The 17,956-nt window shown below is 27.4% G+C and overlaps 1 protein-coding gene across 3 annotated transcripts in view; it reads left to right on the forward strand.

Annotated features, from left to right (window-relative positions):
* Nucleotides 1-11,293, forward strand: part of phkb (phosphorylase kinase, beta) — a 223,302-nt gene extending 212,009 nt beyond the window's left edge. For 2 of the 3 annotated variants that reach the window (XM_061963660.1, XM_061963661.1), the window contains 3 exons: nucleotides 54-183; nucleotides 247-354; nucleotides 10,957-11,286. In XM_061963660.1, coding sequence (XP_061819644.1) covers nucleotides 54-183; nucleotides 247-354; nucleotides 10,957-11,286 — 568 coding nt within the window. Of the gene's footprint in view, nucleotides 1-53; nucleotides 184-246; nucleotides 355-10,956 lie in introns of all 3 variants that reach the window. The other variant, XM_061963662.1, reaches the window with a different exon arrangement.
* Nucleotides 11,294-17,956: the final 6,663 nt, after the last annotated feature.

Below are 17,956 nucleotides of genomic sequence, written 5' to 3' on the forward strand. Positions count from 1 at the left end.
GCCAATCCTCATTCTTGTGAGAACTCTGCGTGTGACTGACCTCTGTCCCGCAGGTCCTGGCTCCACCGTCGCCAGATCGACGGCTCCTTGAACCGAACCCCGCTGGGCTTTTATGACCGGGTCTGGCAGATCCTGGAGAGGACGCCCGGCGGGATCCTGGTCGCCGGGACGCACCTTCCGCAGGTACGTCGACCGGCGCCGTTTTTGTTTTGGCGGCGTCTCGTCACGGCCGCCATCTTGTCGTAGCAACCCACGCTGTCGGACATGACCATGTACGAGATGAACTTCTCCCTGCTGGTGGAGGACACGCTGAAGAGCATCGTCCTGCCCGAGTACAGACAGGTGGTCGTGGAGGTAAAAATACTCTTCTTTTTTTTTTTTTGTAACAATAAAAAATTATCAAATCAATTAAATCAGGAAAAAATCAAATAAAGCTGTCAATTAACTCTTTTTTTAAATTTATTATTTTGCATTTATTATTATTAAACTGCTGCACCTCAATTTACATATTAAATAGTAGACAAAGTATTATGAATAAATATTCAACCGTTAAATTGACAATCAATATATTACTAAAATTTTTTTACTAATTTATTAGATTTTTTTAATATTAATGTAATATTTACAGTATATTAAATATACATTTAACTGATACAAGTTCAGTATTTAATTGTGATTATTGTGGAAAATATATATATATAAAATATCTAACTGTCAGGTAATTTAATCCATACACATTTTAATACTAAATTACATTTTAATCATTCATTTATTCGACTTCATGTTTATTAAATTGTGTTTAAATACTCAAGAATAAAAACATTCATTAAACAGTTAAACAAAAAAAGAATAAATGAATTACTAGCAAACAAATATATTTCTAAATAATATGATATTTCAGATTTAAAATAAATAAATGGACATTTGTATTAAATTCAATATCAATTAATTATTATCATTATTATTGATTTCAAATTGTAATATTCTTTGTATTTTATATTTATTTATTTATTTTTAATCAAAATTTATAGCCGCAGTCGAATAAACAAATAAATTGTAGTATTTAGATTTTGCCTGGAGCAGCTGTTATACATTGAAACAAAATAAATGTAAAAGATATATATGAACATTTCTTTTTGATATTCTTATTTTAATCGTCAAAATAATCATTAATTGAATTGACTTTAAATTTGATTTTGGTCAAAGATTAAAAAAAATAAATAATAATAATAATATTTAATGGTTATTATTTAGAATTTCAATGATTAAATCCATCCATCCATCCATCCATCCATCCATCCATTTTCTACCGCTTATTCCCTTTGGGGTTGCGGGGGCGCTGGAGCCTATCTCAAATCCAATATTATTTAATTGTGTCCATACAGTATATACTTTTTTTATTTTTATATATGTGTTATTCTATAACAAACAGAAAAAGATAAATACTAACAGAATACTAAACTATGTTTTAATTATTTTAATTGTTATTTGTATTTCAATTATTAAATCCAACATCAATTATTTAAATGTGTCCATATTTATTGATTTTTTTTTAAAATATTTATTATTTTGTTATTAATTGAATTATTTCATTTTTTTTTTTAAATTCTATCAGTATTTTTCAGCCATACTCAAACAAGTAAAATAAAATAAAAATTGGGGAGCAGCTGCTGTTATACAAAGGAACAAAATAAATGTTTAAAAATGTTCCATTCATATTTAATTTTGGTCAAATCATTACAAAACAAAACCTACTAATTTTGTGTCCTTAAACAGAAAAAAAAAATACAAAAATATTTTTAGAATTATTTTAATTATCACAGTTAAAACATCAAATTTAAATTATTTAATTGTGTTCATATTTATTAATTCATTACTTTTATATGTATTATTTCATTATTATATGCATTATCTAATATTTGTTGAGTTTTCGATTAAAATGTTTCAGATGTAGTGAAAAAAAACAATTAAATTACAGTTAAAACTATTTTGAAGCAGCTGCTGTTAGATCAATAAACAAAATAAAATAAAAAAAATTCAAATTATATTATTAAATTGTGTCCATATTTATTTATTTATTTATTTGTATTATTTTATATTTATTCTCTGTTAATTTTCAATATTTTCAGCCGTGGTCAAAAAAATTTTAAGTAAAATTACAGTATTATTGTTTTTTATTTTCTTGCATTTATACAAAAAAAACACAATAAATTAATATAATTTATAAAAAAATATATATATTTTAGAATTTTAATTAAGTTTCATCCATAGGCTTTGTAATATTAATTAAAAGTTTAATCATTCATTTAATTGACTTTATATTCATTTTTGGTCAGAGAATTACAAAATTAAAACATATGTGGTGTCCTTAAACAGAAAGAAAAAAAATACTAAGATATGTTTGGAATTATTTTAATCATCACAGTTAATACATCAAATTTCAATTATTTAAATGTGTTCATATTTATTAATTCACAATTTTCTATATTTATTATTTCATTATTATATCCATAATCTAATATTGATATAGTTTTCAATTAAAATGTTTTAGATGTAAAATTATTTTGAAGCAGCAGAGACAAAATAAATAAAAAAAATTACAATTATATTATTTAATTGTGTCCTTATTTATTCATTTATTTATTTTTATTTTTGTATTATTTTATATTTATTCTGTGTTCATTTTCAATATTTTCAGCCGTGGTCAAAAAAATAAAAAGTAAAATTACAGTATTAATTTTTTTAATTTTGTTGCTGTTATACAAAAAAACACAATAAATGAATATCATTTATAACAAAAATATATTAGAATTTTAATTAAATGTCATCCATAGGCTTTGTAATATTAATTGACAGTTTAATCATTCCTTTAATTGACTTTATATACATTTTTGGTCAGAGAATTACAAAATTAAAACATATGTGGTGTCCTTAAACAGAAAAAAAAATACTAAAATATGTTTGGAATAATTGTAATCATCACAGTTAATACATCAAATTTCAATTATTTAAATGTGTTCATATTTATTCATTCACTACTTTCTATATTTATTATTTCATTATTATATCCATTATCTAATATTGATTTGGTTTTCAATTAAAATGTTTTAGATGTAAAATTATTTTGAAGCAGCAGAGACAAAATAAAATTATATTATTTAATTGTGTCCATATTTATTCATTTATTTATTTTTATGTTTGTATTATTTTATATTTATTCTGTGTTCATTTTCAATATTTTCAGCCGTGGTCAAAAAAATTTAAAGTAAAATTAAAGTATTATTGTTTTTTATTTTCTTGCGTTTATACAAAAAAACACAATAAATTAATATAATTTATAAAAAAAAAAATATATTTTAGAATTTTAATTAAATTTCATCCATAGGCTTTGTAATATTAATTGACAGTTTAATCATTCATTTAATTGACTTTATATTCATTTTTGGTCAGAGAATTACAAAATTAAAACATATGTGGTGTCCTTAAACAGAAGGAAAAAAAAATACTAAAATATGTTTGGAATTATTTTAATCATCACAGTTAATACATCAAATTTCAATTATTTAAATGTGTTCATATTTATTAATTCACTACTTTCTATATTTATTATTTCATTATTATATGCATTATCTAATATTGATTTAGTTTTCAAATAAAATGTTTTAGATGTAAAATTATTTTGAAGCAGTAGAGACAAAAAAAAAAAAAAAATTACAATTATATTATTTAATTGTGTCCTTATTTATTCATTTATTTATTTTTATTTTTGTATTATTTTATATTTATTCTGTGTTCATTTTCAATATTTTCAGCCGTGGTCAAAAAAATTAAAAGTAAAATTACAGTATTATTGTTTTTTATTTTCTTGCGTTTATACAAAAAAACACAATAAATGAATATAATTTATAAAAAAAATATATATATTTTAGAATTTTAATTAAATTTAAGCCATAGGCTTTGTAATATTAATTGACAGTTTAATCATTCATTTAATTGACTTTATATTAATTTTTGGTCAGAGAATTACAAAATTAAAACATATGTGGTGTCCTTAAACAGAAAAAAAAATACTAAAATATGTTTGGAATTATTTTAATCATCACAGTTATTAATACATCAAATTTCAATTATTTAAATGTGTTCATATTTATTCATTCACTACTTTCTATATTTATTATTTCATTATTATATGCATTATCTAATATTGATTTAGTTTTCAATTAAAATGTTTTAGATGTAAAATTATTTTGAAGCAGCAGAGACAAAATAAATAAAAAAATTAAAATTATATTATTTAATTGTGTCCATATTTATTCATTTATTTATTTTTATTTTTGTATTATTTTATATTTATTCTGTGTTCATTTTCAATATTTTCAGCCGTCGTCAAAAAAATTAAAAGTAAAATTACAGTATTATTGTTTTTTATTTTATTGCGTTTATACAAAAAAACACAATAAATTAATATAATTTATAAAAAAACATATATATTTTAGAATTTTAATTACATTTCATCCATAGGCTTTGTAATATTAATTGACAGTTTAATCATTCATTTAATTGACTATATATTTATTTTTGGTCAGAGAATTACAAAATTAAAACATATGTGGTGTCCTTAAACAGAAGGAAAAAAAATACTAAAATATGTTTGGAATTATTTTAATCATCACAGTTAATACATCAAATTTCAATTATTTAAATGTGTTCATATTTATTAATTCACTATTTTCTATATTTATTATTTCATTATTATATCCATAATCTAATATTGATTTAGTTTTCAATTAAAATGTTTTAGATGTAAAATTATTTTGAAGCAGCAGAGACAAAATAAAAAAAAAAAATTAAAATTATATTATTTAATTGTCCATATTTATTTATTTATTTATTTTTATGTTTGTATTATTTTATATTTATTCTGTGTTCATTTTCAATATTTTCAGCCGTGGTCAAAAAAATTAAAAGTAAAATTACAGTATTATTGTTTTTTATTTTCTTGCGTTTATACAAAAAAACACAATAAATTAATATAATTTATAAAAAAATATGTATATTTTAGAATTTTAATTAAATTTCATCCACAGGCTTTGTAATATTAATTGACAGTTTAATCATTCATTTAATTGACTTTATATTCATTTTTGGTCTGAGAATTACAAAATTAAAACATATGTGGTGTCCTTAAACAGAAGGAAAAAAAATACTAAAATATGTTTGGAATTATTTTAATCATCACATTAATACATCAAATTTCAATTATTTAAGTGTGTTCATATTTATTAATTCACTATTTTCTATATTTATTATTTCATTATTATATCCATTATCTAATATTGATTTGGTTTTCAATTAAGATGTTTTAGATGTAAAATTATTTTGAAGCAGCAGAGACAAAATAAATTAAAAAAATAAAATTATATTATTTAATTGTGTTTATATTTATTCATTTATTTATTTTTATGTTTGTATTATTTTAAATTTATTCTGTGTTCATTTTCAATATTTTCAGCCGTGGTCAAAAAAATTAAAAGTAAAATTACAGTATTATTGTTTTTTATTTTCTTGCGTTTATACAAAAAAACACAATAAATTAATATAATTTATAAAAACATATATATATTTTAGAATTTTAATTAAATTTCATCCATAGGCTTTGTAATATTAATTGACAGTTTAATCATTCATTTAATTGACTTTATATTCATTTTTGGTCAGAGAATTACAAAATAAAAACATATGTGGTGTCCTTAAACAGAAGAAAAGAAAATACTAAAATATGTTTGGAATTATTTTAATCATCACAGTTAATACATCAATTTTCAATTATTTAAATGTGTTCATATTTATTAATTCACTACTTTCTATATTTATTATTTCATTATTATATGCTTTATCTAATATTGATTTAGTTTTCAATTAAAATGTTTTAGATGTAAAATTATTTTGAAGCAGCAGAGACAAAATAAAAAAATAAAATAAAATTATGTTATTTAATTGTGTCCATATTTATTTATTTTTATTTTTGTATTATTTTATATTTATTCTGTGTTCATTTTCAACATTTTCAGCCGTGGTCAAAAAAATAAAAAGTAAAATTACAGTATTAATTTTTTTAATTTTGTTGCTGTTATACAAAAAAACACAATAAATTAATATAATTTATAAAAAAAAAATATATATTTTAGAATTTTAATTAAATTTCATCCATGGGCTTTGTAATATTAATTGACAGTTTAATCATTCATTTAATTGACTTTATATTCATTTTTGGTCAGAGAATTACACAATTAAAACATATGTGGTGTCCTTAAACAGAACATTTTTTTTTACTAAAATATGTTTGGAATTATTTTAATCCTCACAGTTAATACATCAAATTTCAATTATTTAAATGTGTTCATATTTATTAATTCACTACTTTCTATATTTATTATTTCATTATTATATGCATTATCTAATATTGATTTAGTTTTCAATTAAAATGTTTTAGATGTAAAATTATTTTGAAGCAACAGAGACAAAATAAATTAAAAAATTAAAATGATATTATTTAATTGTGTCCATATTTATTTATTTATTCATTTTTATTTTTGTATTATTTTATATTTATTCTGTGTTCATTTTCAATATTTTCAGCCGTGGTCAAAAAAATAAAAAGTAAAATTACAGTATTATTGTTTTTTATTTTCTTGCGTTTATACAAAAAAACACACTAAATTAATATAATTTATAAAAAAATATGTATATTTTAGAATTTTAATTACATTTCATCCATAGGCTTTGTAATATTAATTGACAGTTTAATCATTCATTTAATTGACTTTATATTCATTTTTGGTCAGAGAATTACAAAATAAAAACATATGTGGTGTCCTTAAACAGAAGAAAAGAAAATACTAAAATATGTTTGGAATTATTTTAATCATCACAGTTAATACATCAATTTTCAATTATTTAAATGTGTTCATATTTATTAATTCACTACTTTCTATATTTATTATTTCATTATTATATGCTTTATCTAATATTGATTTAGTTTTCAATTAAAATGTTTTAGATGTAAAATTATTTTGAAGCAGCAGAGACAAAATAAAAAAATAAAATAAAATTATGTTATTTAATTGTGTCCATATTTATTTATTTTTATTTTTGTATTTTATATTTATTCTGTGTTCATTTTCAACATTTTCAGCCGTGGTCAAAAAAATAAAAAGTAAAATTACAGTATTAATTTTTTTAATTTTGTTGCTGTTATACAAAAAAACACAATAAATTAATATAATTTATAAAAAAAAATATATATTTTAGAATTTTAATTAAATTTCATCCATGGGCTTTGTAATATTAATTGACAGTTTAATCATTCATTTAATTGACTTTATATTCATTTTTGGTCAGAGAATTACAAAATAAAAACATATGTGGTGTCCTTAAACAGAAGAAAAGAAAATACTAAAATATGTTTGGAATTATTTTAATCATCACAGTTAATACATCAATTTTCAATTATTTAAATGTGTTCATATTTATTAATTCACTACTTTCTATATTTATTATTTCATTATTATATGCTTTATCTAATATTGATTTAGTTTTCAATTAAAATGTTTTAGATGTAAAATTATTTTGAAGCAGCAGAGACAAAATAAAAAAATAAAATAAAATTATGTTATTTAATTGTGTCCATATTTATTTATTTTTATTTTTGTATTATTTTATATTTATTCTGTGTTCATTTTCAACATTTTCAGCCGTGGTCAAAAAAATAAAAAGTAAAATTACAGTATTAATTTTTTTAATTTTGTTGCTGTTATACAAAAAAACACAATAAATTAATATAATTTATAAAAAAAAAAATATATTTTAGAATTTTAATTAAATTTCATCCATGGGCTTTGTAATATTAATTGACAGTTTAATCATTCATTTAATTGACTTTATATTCATTTTTGGTCAGAGAATTACACAATTAAAACATATGTGGTGTCCTTAAACAGAACATTTTTTTTTACTAAAATATGTTTGGAATTATTTTAATCCTCACAGTTAATACATCAAATTTCAATTATTTAAATGTGTTCATATTTATTAATTCACTACTTTCTATATTTATTATTTCATTATTATATGCATTATCTAATATTGATTTAGTTTTCAATTAAAATGTTTTAGATGTAAAATTATTTTGAAGCAACAGAGACAAAATAAATTAAAAAATTAAAATGATATTATTTAATTGTGTCCATATTTATTTATTTATTCATTTTTATTTTTGTATTATTTTATATTTATTCTGTGTTCATTTTCAATATTTTCAGCCGTGGTCAAAAAAATAAAAAGTAAAATTACAGTATTATTGTTTTTTATTTTCTTGCGTTTATACAAAAAAACACACTAAATTAATATAATTTATAAAAAAACATGTATATTTTAGAATTTTAATTACATTTCATCCATAGGCTTTGTAATATTAATTGACAGTTTAATCATTCATTTAATTGACTTTATATTCATTTTTGGTCAGAGAATTACAAAATAAAAACATATGTGGTGTCCTTAAACAGAAGAAAAGAAAATACTAAAATATGTTTGGAATTATTTTAATCATCACAGTTAATACATCAATTTTCAATTATTTAAATGTGTTCATATTTATTAATTCACTACTTTCTATATTTATTATTTCATTATTATATGCTTTATCTAATATTGATTTAGTTTTCAATTAAAATGTTTTAGATGTAAAATTATTTTGAAGCAGCAGAGACAAAATAAAAAAATAAAATAAAATTATGTTATTTAATTGTGTCCATATTTATTTATTTTTATTTTTGTATTATTTTATATTTATTCTGTGTTCATTTTCAACATTTTCAGCCGTGGTCAAAAAAATAAAAAGTAAAATTACAGTATTAATTTTTTTAATTTTGTTGCTGTTATACAAAAAAACACAATAAATTAATATAATTTATAAAAAAAAAAATATATTTTAGAATTTTAATTAAATTTCATCCATGGGCTTTGTAATATTAATTGACAGTTTAATCATTCATTTAATTGACTTTATATTCATTTTTGGTCAGAGAATTACACAATTAAAACATATGTGGTGTCCTTAAACAGAACATTTTTTTTTACTAAAATATGTTTGGAATTATTTTAATCCTCACAGTTAATACATCAAATTTCAATTATTTAAATGTGTTCATATTTATTAATTCACTACTTTCTATATTTATTATTTCATTATTATATGCATTATCTAATATTGATTTAGTTTTCAATTAAAATGTTTTAGATGTAAAATTATTTTGAAGCAACAGAGACAAAATAAATTAAAAAATTAAAATGATATTATTTAATTGTGTCCATATTTATTTATTTATTCATTTTTATTTTTGTATTATTTTATATTTATTCTGTGTTCATTTTCAATATTTTCAGCCGTGGTCAAAAAAATAAAAAGTAAAATTACAGTATTATTGTTTTTTATTTTCTTGCGTTTATACAAAAAAACACACTAAATTAATATAATTTATAAAAAAATATGTATATTTTAGAATTTTAATTACATTTCATCCATAGGCTTTGTAATATTAATTGACAGTTTAATCATTCATTTAATTGACTTTATATTCATTTTTGGTCAGAGAATTACCAAATAAAAACATATGTGGTGTCCTTAAACAGAAGGAAAAAAAATACTAAAATATGTTTGGAATAATTTTAATCATCACAGTTAATACATCAAATTTCAATTATTTAAATGTGTTCATATTTATTAATTCACTACTTTCTATATTTATTATTTAATTATTATATGCATTATCTAATATTGATTTAGTTTTCAATTAAAATGTTTTAGATGTAAAATTATTTTGAAGCAGCAGAGACAAAATAAATTAAAAAAATACAATTATATTATTTAATTGTGTCCATATTTATTCATTTTTATGTTTGTATTATTTTATATTTATTCTGTGTTCATTTTCAATATTTTCAGCCGTGGTCAAAAAAATTAAAAGTAAAATTACAGTATTATTGTTTTTTATTTTCTTGCGTTCATACAAAAAAACCACAATAAATTAATATAATTTATAACAAAAATATATTAGAATTTTAATTAAATGTTATCCATAGGCTTTTTACTATTAATTGACAGTTTAATCATTCCTTTAATTGACTTTATATACATTTTTGGTCAGAGACTTGCAAAATTAAAACATATGTGGTGTCCTTAAACAGGAAAAAAAAAAATTACTAAAATATGTTTGGAATTATTTTAATCACCACAGTTAAATACATCAAATTTCAATTATATTATTTCATTATTATATCCATTATCTAATTTTGATTTAATTTTCAATTAAAATGTTTTAGATGTAAAATTATTTTGGAGCAGCAGAAACAAAATTAAAAAAAAAAAAAAAAAAATACATATATATATATATATATATATATATATATATATATATATATATATATATATATATATATATATATATATATCTATATATATATAATTTAATTATGTCCATATTTATTCATTTATTTATTTTTATTTTTGTATTATTTTATATTTATTCTGTGTTCATTTTCAATATTTTCAGCCGTGGTCAAAAAAATTAAAAGTAAAATTACAGTATTAATTTTATTTTTATTTTGTTGCTGTTATACAAAAATACACAATAAATGAATATCATTTATAACAAAAATATATTATAATTTTAATTAAATGTCATCCATAGGCTTTGTAATATTAATTGACAGTTTAATCATTCCTTTATTTGACTTTATATACATTTTTGGTCAGAGAATTACAAAATAAAACATGTTGTGTCTTTAAACAGAAAAATATTGTTTTTAATTATTTGAATGGTTATTATTGATTATATCAATGTGAATGAGTGAGTGTCACCGTGATAATGACGAGGTGTTTGCGGGCGTGAGCAGCTGCTGATGGTGGTCTCCATCGTGCTGGAGAGGAACCCCGAGCTGGAGTTCAGCAGCGAGGTGGACCTGGACTCTCTGGTGAAGGACGCCATGGCCGACTTCCAGAAGGACGACCTTGAGAAGCGGGTAAGACCGAGTCTCCCTCCCTCGTCTTCCTGGTCCACACTAAAAACCACGTCCGCTCCTCTGCAGGACGTCACGCAGGCCTTCTTCAACACGGCCCCTGTGGGCCAGAGGAGCACCTCCAGCTACCTGACCAAGGCCGTCCTGGTCCAGCTGCTGCGAGGCGACGTCAAGCCCTGCAAGGACGACCCCTGCTCTGTTAGCTAACTTAGCCCTTAGCATGATGGCGCTAAAATCCTTCACCCAGATTTGAGGTGGAAGTTGTTAGCATAAACAAGCTACATGCTAGCGGGCGTGGCGCCATTGTGTTTCTTGTTTCAATGTAGCGCAGTTAGCTAATAAAGCTAGCCTAATTAACTCCAAGTCAGTTGGCCTATTTTAGCATAAAGAAATGAAAATATATCGACAAGCACGTAAAAACTCCTAAACAAAACATATTTTTTTGTAAACACTGATATTGCGATAGCTAGCGCGATAAACTCTCGCCGCTCCGCAGCCATCTTGGAAAGGTTTTGAACTAGCTTTTAAAGTTCTGTTGATTGTATCTCAAAATGATGTTCTGCCACAATTTTTTGTCATGAATCAGCTCCTCAAACTAGCATTTTTACTGGCAACGACAAGTTAAATGCTAGCGGGCGTGGCGCCATTTTGTTTCTTGTCTGTAATCGTAGCGCAGTTAGTTAATAAAGCTAGCCTAATTAACTCCAAGTTAGTTGGCCTAGTTTAGCATAAATAAATGAAAATGAAAAACACCCTAAACAAAACATAGTTTTCTGTAAACACTGAGACCGCTAGTAGTTAGCGTGATAAAATCTCGCCCTTCAGCAGCCATCTTGGAAAGGTACTGAGCTAGCTTCTAAATGTTTGTTGATTCTATCTCAAAATGATGTTCTGCCACAATTTTTTGTCATGAATCAGCTCCTCTGACTAGCATTTTTACTGGCAACGACAAGCTAAATGCTAGCGGGTCGTGGCGCCATTTTGTTTCTTGTTTCATCGTAGCGCAGTTAGCTAATAAAGCTAGCCTAATTAACTCCAAGTTAGTTGGCCTATTTTAGCATAAAGAAATGAAAATATCTACAAGCACTTAAAAACCCCAAATCTAATTTTTTTTGTAAACACTGAGACTGCTAGTAGCTAGCGTGATAAACTCTCGCCGCTCCACAGCCATCTTAAAAAGGTTTTAAGCTAGCTTCTAAATGTTTGTTGCTTATAGTTTAAACTAATGTTCTGCCACAATTTTTTTGTCATGAATTAGCTTCTCTGACTAGCATTTTTACTAGCAACGACAAGCTGAATGCTAGCAGGAGTGGCGCCAATTTGTTTCTTGTTTGTAATCGTAGCGCAGTTAGCTAATAAAGCTAGCCTAATTAACTCCAAGTTAGTTGGCCTAGTTTAGCATAAATAAATGAAAATGAAAAATCCCCTAAACAAAACATAGTTTTCGGTAAACACTGAGACCGCTAGTAGCTAGCGTGATAAAATCTCGCCCTTCAGCAGCCATCTTGGAAAGGTACTTAGCTAGCTTCTAAATGTTTGTTGATTCTATCTCGAAATAATGTTCTGCCACAATTTTTTGTCATGAATCAGCTCCTCAAACTAGCATTTTTACTGGCAACGACAAGCTAAATGCTAGCGGGCGTGGCGCCATTTTGTTTCTTGTCTGTAATCGTAGCGCAGTTAGCTAAAAAAGCTAGCCTAATTAACTCCAAGTTATTTGGCCTAGTTTAGCATAAAGAAATAAAAATGAAAAACCCCCTAAACAAAACATAGATTTTTGTAAACACTGAGACCGCTAGTAGCTAGCGTGATAAAATCTCGCCCTTCAGCAGCCATCTTGGAAAGGTACTTAGCTAGCTTCTAAATGTTTGTTGATTCTATCTCGAAATAATGTTCTGCCACAATTTTGTGTCATGAATTAGCTCCTCAAACTAGCATTTTTACTGGCAACGACAAGCTAAATGCTAGCGGGCGTGGCGCCATTTTGTTTCTTGTCTGTAATCGTAGCGCAGTTAGCTAATAAAGCTAGCCTAATTAACTCCAAGTTAGTTGGCCTAGTTTAGCATAAAGAAATGAAAATATCGACAAGCACTTAAAAACTCCAAAACAAAACATATTTTTTCGTAAACACTGAGACCGCTAGTAGCTAGCGTGATAAAATCTCGCCCTTCAGCAGCCATCTTGGAAAGGTACTTAGCTAGCTTCTAAATGTTTGTTGATTCTATCTCGAAATAATGTTCTGCCACAATTTTTTGTCATGAATTAGCTCCTCAAACTAGCATTTTTACTGGCAACGACAAGTTAAATGCTAGCGGGTCGTGGCGCCATTTTGTTTCTTGTCTGTAATCGTAGCGCAGTTAGCTAATAAAGCTAGCCTAATTAACTCCAAGTTAGTTGGCCTAGTTTAGCATAAATAAATGAAAATGAAAAACCCCCTAAACAAAACATAGTTTTCTGTAAACACTGAGACCGCTAGTAGCTAGCGTGATAAAATCCCGCGCTTCAGCAGCCATCTTGGAAAGGTACTTAGTTAGCTTCTAAATGTTTGTTGATTCTATCTCAAAATGATGTTCTGCCACAATTTTTTGTCATGAATCAGCTCCTCAAACTAGCATTTTTACTGGCAATGACAAGCTAAATGCTAGCGGGCGTGGCGCCATTTTGTTTCTTGTCTGTAATCGTAGCGTAGTTAGCTAATAAAGCTAGCCTAATTAACTCCAAGTTAGTTGGCCTAGTTTAGCATAAAGAAATGAAAATGAAAAACCCCCTAAACAAAACATAGATTTTTGTAAACACTGAGACCGCTAGTAGCTAGCGTGATAAAATCTCGCCCTTCAGCAGCCATCTTGGAAAGGTACTTAGCTAGCTTCTAAATGTTTGTTGATTCTATCTCAAAATAATGTTCTGCCACACAATTTTTTGTCATGAATTAGCTCCTCTGACTAGCATTTTTACTGGCAACAACAAGCTAAATGCTAGCGGGTCGTGGCGCCATTTTGTTTCTTGTCTCAATGTAGCGCAGTTAGCTAATAAAGCTAGCCTAATTAACTCCAAGTTAGTTGGCCTAGTTTAGCATAAATAAATGAAAATGAAAACCCCCCTAAACAAAACATAGTTTACTGTAAACACCGAGACCGCTAGTAGCTAGCGTGATAAAATCTCGCCCTTCAGCAGCCATCTTGGAAAGGTACTTAGCTAGCTTCTAAATGTTTGTTGATTCTATCTCGAAATAATGTTCTGCCACAATTTTTTGTCATGAATTAGCTCCTCAAACTAGCATTTTTACTGGCAACGACAAGTTAAATGCTAGCGGGTCGTGGCGCCATTTTGTTTCTTGTCTGTAATCGTAGCGCAGTTAGCTAATAAAGCTAGCCTAATTAACTCCAAGTTAGTTGGCCTAGTTTAGCATAAATAAATGAAAATGAAAAACCCCCTAAACAAAACATAGTTTTCTGTAAACACTGAGACCGCTAGTAGCTAGCGTGATAAAATCCCGCGCTTCAGCAGCCATCTTGGAAAGGTACTTAGTTAGCTTCTAAATGTTTGTTGATTCTATCTCAAAATGATGTTCTGCCACAATTTTTTGTCATGAATCAGCTCCTCAAACTAGCATTTTTACTGGCAATGACAAGCTAAATGCTAGCGGGCGTGGCGCCATTTTGTTTCTTGTCTGTAATCGTAGCGTAGTTAGCTAATAAAGCTAGCCTAGTTAACTCCAAGTTAGTTGGCCTAGTTTAGCATAAAGAAATGAAAATGAAAAACCCCCTAAACAAAACATAGATTTTTGTAAACACTGAGACCGCTAGTAGCTAGCGTGATAAAATCTCGCCCTTCAGCAGCCATCTTGGAAAGGTACTTAGCTAGCTTCTAAATGTTTGTTGATTCTATCTCAAAATAATGTTCTGCCACACAATTTTTTGTCATGAATTAGCTCCTCTGACTAGCATTTTTACTGGCAACAACAAGCTAAATGCTAGCGGGTCGTGGCGCCATTTTGTTTCTTGTCTCAATGTAGCGCAGTTAGCTAATAAAGCTAGCCTAATTAACTCCAAGTTAGTTGGCCTAGTTTAGCATAAATAAATGAAAATGAAAACCCCCCTAAACAAAACATAGTTTACTGTAAACACCGAGACCGCTAGTAGCTAGCGTGATAAAATCTCGCCCTTCAGCAGCCATCTTGGAAAGGTACTTAGCTAGCTTCTAAATGTTTGTTGATTCTATCTCGAAATAATGTTCTGCCACAATTTTTTGTCATGAATTAGCTCCTCAAACTAGCATTTTTACTGGCAACGACAAGTTAAATGCTAGCGGGTCGTGGCGCCATTTTGTTTCTTGTCTGTAATCGTAGCGCAGTTAGCTAATAAAGCTAGCCTAATTAACTCCAAGTTAGTTGGCCTAGTTTAGCATAAATAAATGAAAATGAAAAACCCCCTAAACAAAACATAGTTTTCTGTAAACACTGAGACCGCTAGTAGCTAGCGTGATAAAATCCCGCGCTTCAGCAGCCATCTTGGAAAGGTACTTAGTTAGCTTCTAAATGTTTGTTGATTCTATCTCAAAATGATGTTCTGCCACAATTTTTTGTCATGAATCAGCTCCTCAAACTAGCATTTTTACTGGCAACGACAAGCTAAATGCTAGCGGGCGTGGCGCCATTTTGTTTCTTGTCTGTAATCGTTGCGCAGTTAGCTAATAAAGCTAGCCTAATTAACTCCAAGTCAGTCGGCCTATTTTAGCATAAAGAAATGAAAATATCGACAAGCACGTAAAAACTCCTATACAAAACATAGTTTTTTGTAAACACTGAGACTGCTAGTAGCTAGCACAATAAACTCTCGCCCTTCAGCAGCCATCTTGGAAAGGTACTGAGCTAGCTTCTAAATGTTTGTTGATTCTATCTCAAAATAATGTTCTGCCACAATTTTTTGTCATGAATTAGCTCCTCTGACTAGCATTTTTACTGGCAACGACAAGCTAAATGCTAGCGGGTCGTGGCGCCATTTTGTTTCTTGTCTCAATGTAGCGCAGTTAGCTAATAAAGCTAGCCTAATTAACTCCAAGTTAGTTGGCCTAGTTTAGCATAAATAAATGAAAATGAAAAACCCCCTAAACAAAACATAGTTTTCTGTAAACACTGAGACCGCTAGTAGCTAGCGTGATAAAATCTCGCCCTTCAGCAGCCATCTTGGAAAGGTACTTAGCTAGCTTCTAAATGTTTGTTGATTCTATCTCGAAATAATGTTCTGCCACAATTTTTTGTCATGAATTAGCTCCTCAAACTAGCATTTTTACTGGCAACGACAAGCTAAATGCTAGCGGGCGTGGCGCCATTTTGTTTCTTGTCTGTAATCGTAGCGCAGTTAGCTAATAAAGCTAGCCTAATTAACTCCAAGTTAGTTGGCCTAGTTTAGCATAAAGAAATGAAAATATCTACAAGCACGTAAAAACCCCAAATCTAATTTTTTTTGTAAACACTGAGACTGCTAGTAGCTAGCGTGATAAACTCTCGCCGCTCCACAGCCATCTTAAAAAGGTTTTAAGCTAGCTTCTAAATGTTTGTTGCTTATAGTTTAAACTAATGTTCTGCCACAATTTTTTGCCATGAATTAGCTCCTCTGACTAGCATTTTTACTGGCAACAACAAGCTAAATGCTAGCGGGCGTGGCGCCATTTTGTTTCTTGTCTCATTGTAGCGCAGTTAGCCAATAAAGCTAGCCTAATTAACTCGAAGTTAGTTGGCCTAGATTAGCATAAATAAATGAAAATGAAAAACCCCCTAAACAAAACATAGTTTTCTGTAAACACTGAGACCGCTAGTAGCTAGCGTGATAAAATCTCGCCCTTCAGCAGCCATCTTGGAAAGGTTTTGAACTAGCTTTTAAAGTTCTGTTGATTCTATCTCGAAATAATGTTCTGCCACACTTTTTTGTCATGAATTAGCTCCTCTGACTAGCATTTTTACTGGCAACAACAAGCTAAATGCTAGCGGGCGTGGCGCCATTTTGTTTCTTGTTTCAACGTAGCGCAGTTAGCCAATAAAGCTAGCCTATTTAACTCCAAGTTAGTTGGCCTAGTTTAGCATAAAGAAATGAAAATGAAAAAACCCCTAAACAAAACATAGTTTTCTGTAAACACTGAGACCGCTAGTAGCTAGCGTGATAAAATCTCGCCCTTCAGCAGCCATCTTGGAAAGGTACTTAGCTAGCTTCTAAATGTTTGTTGATTCTATCTCAAAATAATGTACTGCCATAATTTTTTGTCATGAATCAGCTCCTCAAACTAGCATTTTTACTAGCAACGACAAGCTAAATGCTAGCGGGTCGTGGCGCCATTTTGTTTCTTGTCTGTAATCGTAGCGCAGTTAGCCAATAAAGCTAGCCTAATTAACTCCAAGTCAGTTGGACTAGTTTAGCATAAAGAAATGAAAATATCAACAAGCACTTAAAAACTCCAAAACAAAACATATTTTTTCGTAAACACTGAGACTGCTAGTAGCTAGCACAATAAACTCTCGCCCTTCAGCAGCCATCTTGGAAAGGTTTTGAACTAGCTTTTAAAGTTCTGTTGATTCTATCTCAAAATAATGTTCTGCCACACTTTTTTGTCATGAATTAGCTCCTCAAACTAGCATTTTTACTGGCAACGACAAGCTAAATGCTAGCGGGCGTGGCGCCATTTTGTTTCTTGTTTCATCGTAGCGCAGTTAGCTAATAAAGCTAGCCTAATTAACTCCAAGTTAGTTGACCTAGTTTAGCATAAAGAAATGAAAATATCTACAAGCACTTAAAAACTCCAAAACAAAACATATTTATTCGTAAACACTGAGACTGCTAGTAGCTAGCACAATAAACTCTCGCCCTTCAGCAGCCATCTTGGA

The sequence above is a fragment of the Nerophis lumbriciformis genome, linkage group LG06 (assembly GCF_033978685.3).
Source record: "Nerophis lumbriciformis linkage group LG06, RoL_Nlum_v2.1, whole genome shotgun sequence".
Classification (NCBI taxonomy): domain Eukaryota; kingdom Metazoa; phylum Chordata; class Actinopteri; order Syngnathiformes; family Syngnathidae; genus Nerophis; species Nerophis lumbriciformis.